The sequence below is a fragment of the Pseudophryne corroboree genome, chromosome 1 (genome assembly GCF_028390025.1).
Source record: "Pseudophryne corroboree isolate aPseCor3 chromosome 1, aPseCor3.hap2, whole genome shotgun sequence".
Classification (NCBI taxonomy): Eukaryota; Metazoa; Chordata; class Amphibia; order Anura; family Myobatrachidae; genus Pseudophryne; species Pseudophryne corroboree.
Window position 1 is genome coordinate 899,346,147 of NC_086444.1, and position 13,890 is coordinate 899,360,036.

Below are 13,890 nucleotides of genomic sequence, written 5' to 3' on the forward strand. Positions count from 1 at the left end.
TTTAAAAATATATAAATAATACTTGTGCCTCCAAAAAAGACAAACCAAGTACCTAATCCCTTCTAATATAAATAGATATGCTATTACCAAGAAAAAAAACCACACAAAAAACATGTTTTAAATTTTTTTTATTAGTTTCACCCACCAAAGTGTGGCGGATTGAAAATGACGAATTTACTGTCTAAAAGCACTGTTGTCGAATTTCCAAACTTCAATTGAATATACTTTGGTCGAATCGCAGCACTTGTATCATTGCAGAAAAGTCGAATTTGACAAAAGTCGAATTTCAAAAAGTCGAATTTTGATAGTCCGTTTTTTTGACGGAAAGTACTGAATTGCATTGTCGATTATTTTTTTTTGGGCGAAAAAGTCCCGAAATTCGACAATTTCGGGAATTCGACCGCAATTGCATATACCCCATTGACTTGCATACAGATGGAGCAACGGTAATCGTGGCTCCAGCTGTGCCTAGGTGCGCCCGCCTAAGAACGTCCATCGCAGCGTCTGGGCCGCGCATACATCCGTGGCGCGCACGTGCCACATTCACTTTAATGCGAGGGTTTTACCGTATTTTCCCTTTAGTACATCCCGCCCTCAGTGTTCTAGATGCTCCTGCTTACTATGGCCTAATGACTGTGCCAGCCCTGATTACCTGGAAATAATTCTAGAAGAAGTACTTAAACTATACCTGATTCCGCCTGTTCTCAAGCAGCGATGTCTCATACAGCTGTGCATTGTGCAGTACAATCCCACAGAATGCCAAGTACGCGGAAAAGTCCTGAAATAATTAAAACGTAGACATTTAGCTACACAAAGTAAAGATGAATGATGTAAAACCTATTTTAATAAATGGCTATAGCTGAAATACTGTAGCTGCAATTACAAACTCTTTTTGAAACTTACCTATAGTATATAATGTATGAAAATTGTCCAGTGTGTATAATAATGCATGTTTCCTTGTGCCACCTCATCACTATTGCATACCCTCCAACATTTTACACATAAAAATCGTTACAAATTAGACAAGGGGGCGTGGTCATGGGTAAAGGGGGCGTGGTCACACCCCTTTTCCTATACTTTCAATGGAAGTTTGGAGAGCCAAAAATCGGTACAGACCATAAAAAAAAGGTACTGTACCTATTAAAAAGGTACAGTTGGAGGGTATGTTATTGTCTTGGCCATATTAGTTCTCAGTAATATGCCTATTTTTACCTCATACACTGGGAAAATGCTAAAGAGATCTTAAGTTTCTCTTCAGTCAATCACAGCAACTTTGGTGATAATATATAATTTACTACAAGGTATACGTTATAAAGCTAGAAATCATTAAGACCTCCTTAGACAATATAAAGTCTTAGGCTTTTATACACTTCCTGTGATTCAGGAAAAAATCCTGTGTATAATTGGATACAAAGTCATTCAAAGTCATTTTAGGTTGTTATATGCAGGTACAGATGTGTCCTCAAACTTCTAACCTTAACCCCTTCAGTGGCAGGTTTTCAATTTAAAAACACACCCGGGGGGGGGGGGGGGTGTTTTTAAATTGAAGTGGGAGTGTCACGCACCTCGGGCAGCGGCGACCGCGCTTGTCCCTGCGGGTGGCCTGGTCTGCCCGGCGCCTCTCTTCTCCTGGCGGTCTCCGGCTTCGGCGGCGGGTCGGCGCGTCCCTCCGGCGGCTTCCCGGAAGCAAGGACGCCGCCATCATAAGCGAGGGCAAGGAGGCGGAGCAGGTCTGACGTCACCTGCCTGCTCTGCCAATCAGGCTAGGGCGGGGGATTTAAAACCAGACACCAGGCAGAGATCCGGTGCCTGAGTATCTTCGTTTCTCCTGCGGAAGCTGTGATTCCAGAGCTACCTCGTCCCTGTGATCTCCTGTGCCTCCAAGCATCCTGTGCCTCCAAGCACCCCGTGCCTCCGAGTACCTCTGTGCCTCCGAGCACCTCCGTGCCTCCAAGCACCTCCGTGCCTCCAAGTACCTTCCTGCCTACAAGCACCTCCTTGCCTCCAAGCACCTCGTGCCTCCAAGCACCTCCGTGCCTCCAAGTACCTCCGTGCCTCCAAGCACCTCCGTGCCTCCAAGTACCTTCCTGCCTCCAAGCACCTCCTTGCCTCCAAGCACCTCGTGCCTCCAAGCACCTTGTGCCTCCAAGCACCTCCGTGCCTCCAAGTACCTCCGTGCCTCCAAGTACCTCCGTGCCTCCAAGCACCTCGTGCCTCCAAACACCTTGGTGTCTCCAAATACCTCCGTGCCTCCAAGCACCTCGTGCCTCCAAACACCTTGGTGCCTCCGAACACCTCTGTGCCCCCAAGTACCTCCGTGCCTCCAAGCACCTCGTGCCTCCAAATACCTCCGTGCCTCCAAGCACCTCGTGCCTCCAAACACCTTGGTGCCTCCGAACACCTCTGTGCCTCCAAGCACCTCCGTGCCCCCAATTACCTTGTGCCTCCAAGCACCTCTGTGCCTCCAAGCACCTCGTGCCTCCAAGCACCTCGTGCCTCCAAGCACCTCCGTGCCTCCAAGCACCTCGTGCCTCCAAGCACCTCCGTGCCTCCAATTACCTCGTGCCTCCAAGCACCTCCCTGCCTCCAAGCACCTCGTGCCTCCAAGCACCTCGTGCCTCCAAGCACCTCCGTGCCTCCAAGCACCTCGTGCCTCCAAGCACCCTCGTGCCTTTGAGTGCCTCCCAGCACTCCCTGTACTCCCAGCACCTCAGTGCCTCCAACACCACAGTGTCTCCAACACCACAGTGCCTTCAATATCTCAGTACCTCAGCCTTCAGTATTTCTACAAGTCTTGTCTTTCAGGAGACCTTCAAGAATTCCTCTGTGCTTCCTGCCTGCCGTCTTAATCCTGCATGAGGAAGACCTACATCCGGCCATCTCTACTGCGACCCAGTAGCGGTTCCTCTTCCCGGTCATCGGAAGAAGCCCCGAGTCCACAACACTCCCAAACCAGGTCAGTGATAGTATACTCAGGCCCCATGGACCCGGGGAATCGGAACACGGACTCAAGTGCCATCCAGAACCTGGCTTCTCGAGTACAAAGTCAGGAAGCGGCACAAGGCCAGGTGATGCAGTACCTCCAGCAGTTGTCCGGGCGTCTGGATCAGATTCAGGCGTCTCTAGCCTCAGTAATTCCGGCACCTGTTCCAGTAGTCGCACCAGTCGCCGTTGCCAGCAATGTTCAACCATCGGCCGGTATCACTCCACGCCTTCAGCTGCCTACTCCGTCCCGCTATAATGGGAATCCTAAAAATTGTCGTGGTTTCTTGAACCAATGCGAGGTACATTTCGAGCTACTTGCACACAACTTTCCTACAGACCAGTCCAAGGTAGCATATATTATTTCTCTGCTGGAAGGTTCTGCTTTGGATTGGGTGTCTCCATTATGGGAACGATCTGATCCCATGGTTTCCAACTATACCAACTTCATCTCGTCCTTTCGAAGGATTTTCGACGAACCCGGCAGAATGACCACTGCTTCTTCCGACTTGCTCCGTGTTCGACAGGGCGCCCGTTCCGTGGGTCAGTACGTGGTTCATTTCCAGACCATTGCTTCCGAACTACGCTGGAATAATGACGCCCTGAGAGCTGCCTTCTGGAACGGTCTTTCCGACCGGCTGAAAGATGAGCTGGTTACCAGAGATCTGCCGGATCCATTAGAAGATCTGATTTCCCTTTGCGTCAAGGTGGATCTTCGGATGCAGGAGCGTGGAAGAGAACGTAGCCGTCCGGATCGTTCCAGGTTCCGGAATCCTACTCCTAGACCGGTGGCCTCACCTAGCTCAGATGAGCCCATGCAAATTAACCGATCCCGACTGTCTCCGGAAGAACGACAGCGTCGTCGTGAGGGTAAACTCTGCCTTTACTGTGGAGCCGCGGATCATTTTCTTAAATCTTGTAAATCTCGTCCGGGAAACGGGCAGGCCTAGCTTGTTCCAGAGGAGTCAAGCTGGGGGATACGACAAAAGCTTCTCCAACTTCGGACTGTTTGCTTCCAGTAACTCTAGTCTCCGATTCAGTCTCCAAGTCTTGTGAAGCCCTATTGGATTCCGGAGCTGCAGGGAACTTCATTTCTTCCTTCTGTGCCCAAAGCTTGGGTTTAAAGTTACGGCCTATCGAGCGGCCAATTTCACTGACGGCCATCAACGGGACTAGAATTTCCAAAGGTCTTATAATGTGGCGCACGGGGCCAGTTAAGCTGCAGGTCGGGGCTCTACATCAGGAAGATTTGGAACTCTTGGTAATCCCAGAAATGCCCCATGATCTGGTTCTTGGAATGCCTTGGCTAAAAAGTCATAATCCCCACATCGACTGGAAGTCGTCACAAATTCTGTCCTGGAGTTCCTTTTGTCACACTAATTGTCTTACTCCTGTTTGTCCGCTCCGTGTCACCTCCAAAACGGATGAAGAGCACATTCCGGAGGCATATCAAGGGTACAAGGACGTATTTTCGGAACAAGCTGCTGACCTGTTACCACCTCACAGGCCTTGGGACTGCCCTATTGACCTTGTCCCAGGGAAGACGCCACCCCGTGGTCGCACATATCCTCTGTCTCTTCCCGAGACTCAAGCCATGTCGGAGTATATTAAGTCCAATATGCTCAAGGGATTTATTCGCCCCTCTTCCTCCCCTGCTGGTGCGGGCTTCTTTTTCGTGAAGAAAAAGGACGGGGGGTTGAGACCATGCATCGACTACCGCGGCTTAAACAACATTACTATTAAGAATAAATACCCCTTGCCACTAATCACAGAATTATTTGATAGGGTTCGTGGTGCCCGCATTTTTTCCAAACTCGACTTGAGGGGAGCTTATAATCTTATACGCATCCGAGAGGGGGATGAATGGAAGACTGCCTTTAATACCCGAGATGGGCATTACGAATACTTGGTGATGCCGTTTGGTCTTAGTAATGCTCCCGCGGTTTTCCAGGGATTCGTCAATGAAATCTTTCGTGACATGCTGTATCAGAGTGTTGTGGTATATTTGGACGACATACTGATCGTTTCCAAGAATCTTGTCGAACACAGGACTCAAGTCAAAGAGGTGCTCCACCGTTTACGAGAGAATCATCTCTATGCCAAGCTTTCCAAATGTACCTTTGAAGTAACATCTATTTCGTTCCTCGGTTATATCATCTCGGGGACGGAGCATCGCATGGATCCGGAAAAGCTGTCTGCCATTCGTGACTGGACTCAGCCTCTTTCTTTGAAAGCAATACAAAGGTTCCTGGGCTTTGCGAACTACTACAGGAAATTCATTAAGGGTTTCTCCACCATTGTTGCGCCCATTACCGCCCTGACGAGGAAGGGTTCTAATCCAAGTTTGTGGCCTCCGGAAGCCATTGTAGCTTTTTCTCACTTAAAGTTAGCTTTCATGACGGCTCCAGTTCTCCAACAACCAAATTTCGATGAACCCTTCTTCTTAGAAGTTGATGCATCTTCAGTCGGGGTTGGGGCTGTTCTCTCCCAGTACTCCTCTGATAAGAAATTACATCCGTGTGGCTTCCATTCTCGTAAGTTCTCTCCGGCCGAACGAAATTACACTATTGGAGACCAGGAACTCTTGGCTATCAAATCTGCCTTGGAAGAGTGGAGATATCTTCTGGAAGGGGCTAAACATGTGTTTACCATCTACACGGATCACAAGAATTTGCTGAACATCAAATCCGCACAATGCTTGAATCCTCGCCAGGCGAGATGGGCACTTTTCTTTTCCCGATTCTCGTTCATTATCAAGTACCGGGCCGGGACTCTCAATATTAAAGCAGATGCGCTTTCCCGTTCACAAGTTTCCACAGACGAGGATGAACCTCCTGAGCGGGGTTTAATTCTGAATCCAGTTTCTGTCTCTGCTGCTTTAACTACTCCAGCTCCTCCTCCTGGAAGAATGTCCGTACCAGCTAGATTCCGGCCAGGAATACTACTGTGGGTCCATAACTCCAAGTTTTCCGGTCATCCCGGTGCCCAGAAGATGTACAAGTTTCTGCAAAAGGTCTTACTGGTGGAACACCATGAGGAAGGATGTACAAGATTGCGTTAATTCTTGTCCCCAATGTACACAACATAAATCTCCTCGTCTGCCTCCTGCAGGGTTACTTCGTCCTCTGCCTATCCCTGTGAGACCCTGGACTCACATTTCCATGGACTTCATCACTGACTTGCCCTGTTCCAAGGGCTGCAACACCGTTTGGGTTATCGTTGACCGTTTTTCGAAGATGGCACACTTTGTGCCTTTGACTGGTCTCCCGACAGCACCGAAACTGGCTCTACTGTTTATCCGAGAACATTTTCGTTTGCATGGGTTGCCACAAGAGATTGGTTCTGACCGTGGAGTACAGTTCACCGCCAGGTTTTGGAAAGCCCTCTGTTCAACCCTACAAATTAAACTTAAGTTTTCGTCCGCTTATCATCCCCAAACAAATGGTCAAACGGAACGAGTCAATCAAGATCTAGAGACTTTTCTTCGTTTGTATCTCTCTCCTTCACAGGACAACTGGGTGGAGTTGTTGCCTTGGGCGGAGTTTGCCCATAACCATTTGTTTCATTCTTCCACTGGGGAATCACCATTCTTCGTCAACTACGGGTTCCATCCCCGTGTTCCAGAATTTCCAAGCCTTCCGATAGTAGAGGTTCCTGCTGTAGCGTCCACTCTACAACACTTTGGACAAATTTGGAGAAAGGTTCATGCTAATCTTAAGAAGGTTTCTGTCCGGTACAAGTTCTTCGCAGATAAGAAACGGCGAGCCGCACCTCAATATAAAGTTGGGGACAGGGTATGGCTGTCCACACGTAATCTCCGGTTGAAGGTGCCCACCATGAAATTCGCTCCAAGGTTCATCGGTCCTTACCCGGTGCTACAAGTCTTGAATCCTGTGGTCTGTAAACTGGGTTTGCCTGCTCATCTTCGAATACCTAACGCCTTTCATGTTTCTCTACTCCGTCCCCTCATTCTGAATCGGTTCCACTCAGCATTCCCTAGGCCAACGTCTGTAGTGGCAGAAGCTGGAGCGGAGTTTGAAATCAAAGCTATTCTTGACTCTCGTTATCTTCATAAAAAATTACAATACTTGGTGGACTGGAAGGGTTATGGCCCTGAGGAGAGAAGTTGGATTGAGGCTACTGAAGTAACGGCTCCTCGTCTGGTTCGGATCTTCCACTCCAGACATCCGACTAAGCCCGGGAAGTGTCCAGGGGCCACTCCTGGAGGAGGGGGTACTGTCACGCACCACCCGCGCTTGTCCCTGCGGGTGGCCTGGTCTGCCCGGCGCCTCTCTTCTACTGGCGGTCTCCGGCTTCGGCGGCGGGTCGGTGCGTCCATCCGGCGGCTTCCCGGAAGCAAGGACGCCGCCATCATAAGCGAGGGCAAGGAGGCGGAGCAGGTCTGACGTCACCTGCCTGCTCCGCCAATCAGGCTAGGGCGGGGGATTTAAAACCAGACACCAGGCAGAGATCCGGTGCCTGAGTATCTTCGTTTCTCCTGCGGAAGCTGTGATTCCAGAGCTCCCTCGTCCCTGTGATCTCCTGTGCCTAAGCATCCTGTGCCTCCAAGCATCCTGTGCCTCCAAGCATCCTGTGCCTCCAAGCACCCCGTGCCTCCGAGTACCTCTGTGCCTCCGAGCACCTCCGTGCCTCCAAGCACCTCCTTGCCTCCAAGCACCTCGTGCCTCCAAGCACCTCGTGCCTCCAAGCACCTCGTGCCTCCAAGTACCTCCGTGCCTCCAAGCACCTCCGTGCCTCCAAGTACCTTCCTGCCTCCAAGCACCTCCTTGCCTCCAAGCACCTCATGCCTCCAAGCACCTCCGTGCCTCCAAGTACCTCCGTGCCTCCAAGTACCTCCATGCCTCCAAGCACCTCGTGCCTCCAAACACCTTGGTGTCTCCAAATACCTCCGTGCCTCCAAACACCTTGGTGCCTCTGAACACCTCTGTGCCCCCCAAGTACCTCCGTGCCTCCAAGCACCTCGTGCCTCCAAATACCTCCGTGCCTCCAAGCACCTCGTGCCTCCAAACACATCGGTGCCTCCGAACACCTCTGTGCCTCCAAGCACCTCCGTGCCCCCAATTACCTCGTGCCTCCAAGCACCTCCGTGCCTCCAAGCACCTCGTGCCTCCAAGCACCTCCGTGCCTCCAAGCACCTCGTGCCTCCAAGCACCTCAGTGCCTCCAATTACCTCATGCCTCCAAGCACCTCCCTGCCTCCAAGCACCTCCCTGCCTCCAAGCACCTCCCTGCCTCCAAGCACCTCGTGCCTCCAAGCACCTCGTGCCTCCAAGCACCTCCGTGCCTCCAAGCACCTCGTGCCTCCAAGCACCCTCGTGCCTCCGAGTGCCTCCCAGCACTCCCTGTACTCCCAGCACCTCAGTGCCTCCAACACCACAGTGTCTCCAACACCACAGTGCCTTCAATATCTCAGTACCTCAGCCTTCAGTATTTCTACAAGTCTTGTCTTTCAGGAGACCTTCAAGAATTCCTCTGTGCTTCCTGCCTGCCGTCTTAATCCTGCATGAGGAAGACCTACATCCGGCCATCTCTACTGCGACCCAGTAGTGGTTCCTCTTCCCGGTCATCGGAAGAAGCCCCGAGTCCACAACACTCCCAAACCAGGTCAGTGATAGGGAGTGGGGGGAGTGGGGGGGAAGGTGCAGGGGGAGGCCTGGCAATCGCCCGCAGGGATCAGTGTGGGAAAGCAGTGTGATTTGCAGGTGATTAGGGGCAGGTGCAAATAGGAAAATGATGACGAGGGTCACAAGTTACAAACTGCTGGTAGTTGCAGTGCTGAATTTCCCACTAGGCACATGCGGCACCCACTAATATTACACCTAGGGGCAGCCTGACCTCTACGTTCGCTACTGCGTGATTGACTAATTATTTTTAATTGATGTAAGCTATGTCTGCTGTGTAAGACAGATATTTGTACTTTGATGCTTAGTATCAAATACACTTGTTGGACATAAAGATGTACTACCTAATGTGGTTGATAATATTACAAAAGGTAATATTATTACATGCATATTACTTTATAACTCGGGGGTCTATTTATTAATACCCCTCTGAAAAGAAATTTTTCTATCACTGCTCATCAGCCAACGCACAAATGATATAGATATTGGCATTACAGTACCTTCTCATCCTGCTCAGTAAATGTTCCATTGCTTCCGGATTTCTTATTGATTGCTTGAGCCACTCCAACCACCTGATTCAATCATTGAAGAAATGAAAAGTTAGTTCATTTCAAACCTCACAAATATAAACATCAATTAACAGTGACACAAAAACCCCATATAACACAGGACATGAATGGTTGTATAATTTACAAAGCAAATTTATGCAAACTAGTCATCATTTACAATCACACAATTGTCTATAGAGGAAACTTGTCTCCATGGACATCAAAGAGAGGAAAAACAAGTTGTAGGCCAGCTGCTTTAATTATGTAACAGGACAGTAACTCCACATATCCTGGATGCCTTATAAACTGACTCTTAAGTACACATATAATGGCCCTCATTCCGAGTTGTTCGCTCTGTATTTTTCATCGCATCGCAATGAAAATCCGCTTAGTACGCATGCGCAATGTTCGCACTGCGACTGCGCCAAGTAACTTTACTATGAAGAAAGTATTTTTACTCACGGCTTTTTCTTCGCTCCGGCGATCGTAATGTGATTGACAGGAAATGGGTGTTACTGGGCGGAAACACGGCGTTTCAGGGGCGTGTGGTTGAAAACGCTACCGTTTCCGGAAAAAACGCAGGAGTGGCCGGAGAAACGGTGGGAGTGCCTGGGCGAACGCTGGGTGTGTTTGTGACGTCAACCAGGAACGACAAGCACTGAACTGATCGCACAGGCAGAGTAAGTCTGGAGCTACTCTGAAACTGCTAAGTAGTTAGTAATCGCAATATTGCGAATACATCGGTCGCAATTTTAAGAAGCTAAGATTCACTCCCAGTAGGCGGCGGCTTAGCGTGTGTAACTCTGCTAAATTCGCCTTGCGACCGATCAACTCGGAATGAGGGCCAATGTCTGTTAATAATGTAAATAGAACACAGTTTAGCGCCTATCTCACTTATGTGTGGTTGTATTTAACATGCACTGCATAACTATAAAAACACACACACATATACAAATCCTGACCAATTACGAGCTACATCTGTACATCAAGTATCCTATTACATTTAGGTCTTCAAGTTTATTTGAAACAGAAAATACCTATTACCTTCTCTTAGTGACTAGTGTATACTTGTAGTTCAAGGACTGGTCAATGAATGTAGTACCATTAGCTTGTTCGTAATCTCAGAAAACTTGTGCATGGATTCAATTATGTTGTGTATCAATATCTGTGTCAGGTTTACAATATTTCTACACCTTATGGGGCTCACATACCAGGCAGGGATTAGGCCAGTTCACCATTATCCCAATTCTATGGTCAGTGGATCAACTTTGTGAACCCTCAATTTGGCGGTTCCGACCCAAAAATGATTGGAATCGGCGAGTTGGGGCTTTTTAATGTGCTGTGTTTTACACTTTAGCCAAATAACCCTCTTTAACAAGATGCGGACTTTGAGACTGTTAGCCATGTAAAGTATCTCGTCATAGACTTTTTCTGAAAATATGCATTTTGTTTGCATCACTAATGTGACAAAATACAAGGGTACACTGGGGTCATTATGTGTATCTAGCACTCTACTGGGGGTTTTAGGTGTATCCGGCACTATACTGAAACGGGGATGTATCGGTCACAAAACCTCCCCCTACATCACGCCCACTGAGAATCATTCATTCATTTCATTCATTTCGTCATTCAGACTTCATCAGGATATTAATTAACTTAAACTAGTAGGTTCTAGTCTGTTATACAATACCATGTGTAAATGACAGGAAGTGATGTCATAATTGCTATTAGTTCAGTACTGGTATAAATAGAAGCCTGGTCCCACTCTGCCAATACCCCTTGATGAAGTCTGAATGACGAAACGCGTTGAGCAACCTGGCAGTGACTGCATACCAAGTTAAGGAAATTTTACTTCTTATCTATATATTTTAACTGGTATTATATTTTATGTGTATACTTTTTATCCCATTTTTTAAAAAAGATTTGTTGTTTTAAATTGTTTATGTGAATAAACTGTATTTTATATTTTCATTTATCCACCTACAGTGTGAGCTTTTATCCTTTTAGACACCATTGGTCGCTATAACCCCACCCCCCTTGTGTATTTAAGTTTATACTCCAGGGAACCGCCATCCCTGTTTGGGGGTCAGCAGACGCCTTTTTAAATCTCTAGGGAGTGTCAATTTTACTTGTATGGTACATCATACACCTATGATCTGTAAACGTTGGTGAACACAAGTGGCGCAATAATTCCTTTCTATTTTTAATATATATATATATATATATATAAAATGCTGTATAGTCTGCCATAAGTGTATATCTATATCTATCTATCTATCTATCTATCTATCTATCTATCTATCTATATATATATATATACACACACATACATACACACACACATATATATATATATACATATTCCAATCCTCCGGCACTAGGAATGTCCATGCATGGGACCGTCCCGCTCCGGTGCCCTCCCCAGGGGAATCATCCCTTGTTGATACTCAGTAGAAAAGATGAGGCGGCACTCGGAGGCTTGTAAACAAAACAAACGTGTATTCGTGCAAATCAACATTTCGGGGTCTCCAGCTCCTGATGAAGAGGGAGACCCCGGAACGTTGATTTGCACAAATACACGTTTGTTTTGTTTGCAAAGCCTCCGAGTGCCGCCTCATCTTTTCTACTGATATATATATATATATATATGTATATTATTTTTTTTATATATTATTTATTTCTATACTATTGGAATTGTTTAAGGGAGTGCCAGTCACCTTTTCAATTTAAATATATTTGTATATATTTTTCTCTTACGCCCTAGAGGATGCTGGGTACTCCGTAAGGACCATGGGATATAGATGGGCTCCGCTGGAGACATGGGCACTACAAAGAACTCTTAGTATGGGTGTGCACTGGCTCCTCCCTCTATGCCCCTCCTCCAGACCTCAGTTAGATCTTGTGCCCAGTTTTTTATTTTCAGGGAGCAACAGGCTCCCTGCATCGTGGGACTGAGGAGAAAGAAACACACCTACTTAGATGATAGGCTCTGCTTCTTAGGCTACTGGACACCATTAGCTCCAGAGGGAGTCGGAACGCTGGTCTCACCCCGCAGTTCGTCCCAGAGCCACGCTGCCGTCCTCCTTGCAAAGCCGGAAGATAGAAGCTGGGTGAGTATAAGAAGAAAAGAAGACTTCAAGGCGGCAGAAGACTTCAGATCTTCATTGAGGTAAGCGCGCAGCGGTAACGCTGCGCGCCATTGCTCCCACACAGGACACACACACGGAACAGGCACTGATGGGTGCAGGGCGCAGGGGGGGGGGCGCCCTGGGCAGCAATAAACCTCGGGTATGGCTTTTCTGGGTACATTAGGCTGCTGAGTCAGTAAATGTAAAGATCCCCCGCCATTTTTTACACATTGAAGCGGGACCGAAGCCCGCCACTGGAGAGGGCAGAGCTTGATCCCTCAGCACTAACAGCGCCATTTTCTCCACAGAACGCTGCAGAGAAGCTGGCTCCCCGGACTCTCCCCTGCTGAACTCAGTGACAGAGGGCTGAAAAAGAGGGGTGGGGGGCATTTTCTAAGCGCAGTGAGCGTTTTACACATTGTTTGTGAATAAAAAGCGCTATCTGGGTGATCTTCCAGTAATTACTAGGCGCTGAGTGTGTGCTGGCATACTCTCTCTCTGTCTCTCCAAAGGGCCTTGTTGGGGAATTGTCCCCTTATAGATATATCCCTGTGTGTGTGTGTGTGTGTGTGGGGGGGGGGGGGGGTGTCGGTACGTGCGCGTTGGCATGTCTGAGTTGGAAGGCTCGTCCAAGGAGGAGGTGGAGCGAATGAGTGGTGTGTCTCCATCGGCAACGCAGACTCATGAATGGATGGACATGTGGCATATGTTAAATGCTAGTGTGGCCTCATTACATAAGAGACTAGACCTGGCAGAGTCCAGGGAAAAAGCTGGGAGTCAATCCACGGATTGGTCTAGGTCACAGGGCCTGTCTGGGTCTCAAAAACGTACCCTATCCCAAATAGCTGACATTGATACCGACACGGATTCTGATTCCAGTTTCGACTACAATGAGGCAAGATTGCACCCAAGGGTGGCTAAAGGTATTCAGTGTATGATTATTGCAATGAAAGAGGTTTTGCATATCACAGATGACCCCTCTGTCCCGGACACGAGGGTGCGCATGTATAAGGAGAAGAAACCTGAGGTCACCTTTCCCCCTTCTCATGAGCTGAACGAGTTGTTTGAAAAAGCTTGGGAAACTCCAGATAAAAAACTGCAGATTCCCAAAAGGATTCTTATGGCGCATCCTTTCCCGGCTCAAGATAGGGTGCGTTGGGAATCCTCTCCCAGGGTGGACAAGGCTTTGACGCGCCTGTCCAAGAAGGTGGCGCTACCGTCTCCGGACACGGCAGCCCTCAAGGATCCTGCTGATCGCAGACAGGAGACTACTTTAAAGTCTATTTATGCACATACAGGTGTTTTGCTCAGACCGGCAATAGCATCGGCATGGGTATGTAGCGCAGTTGCAGCATGGACGGATACCTTGTCAGATGGCCTTGATACCCTAGACAGAGATTCCATTTTATTAACATTAGCTCACATTAAAGACGCAGTCTTATATATGAGGGACGCTCAAAGAGACGTTGGGCTGCTGGGTTCCAGAGCCAATGCCATGGCTATTTCTGCGAGATGAGCTATATGGACCCGCCAATGGACTGGTAACGCAGACTCCAAGCAACATATGGAGGTTTTACCTTACAAGGGTGAA

General features: G+C 48.3%; 1 protein-coding gene across 5 annotated transcripts in view; it reads right to left on the reverse strand.

Annotated features, from left to right (window-relative positions):
* Positions 1-13,890, reverse strand: part of PDE5A (phosphodiesterase 5A) — a 274,469-nt gene that overhangs the window by 152,708 nt on the left and 107,871 nt on the right. For all 5 annotated transcript variants that reach the window (XM_063920240.1, XM_063920239.1, XM_063920241.1 and 2 more), the window contains exons 4-5: positions 9,124-9,195; positions 689-778 (exon numbers count right to left, since the gene is read on the reverse strand). In XM_063920240.1, the coding sequence (XP_063776310.1) occupies positions 689-778; positions 9,124-9,195 (162 nt within the window). The remainder of the gene's footprint in view (positions 1-688; positions 779-9,123; positions 9,196-13,890) is intronic.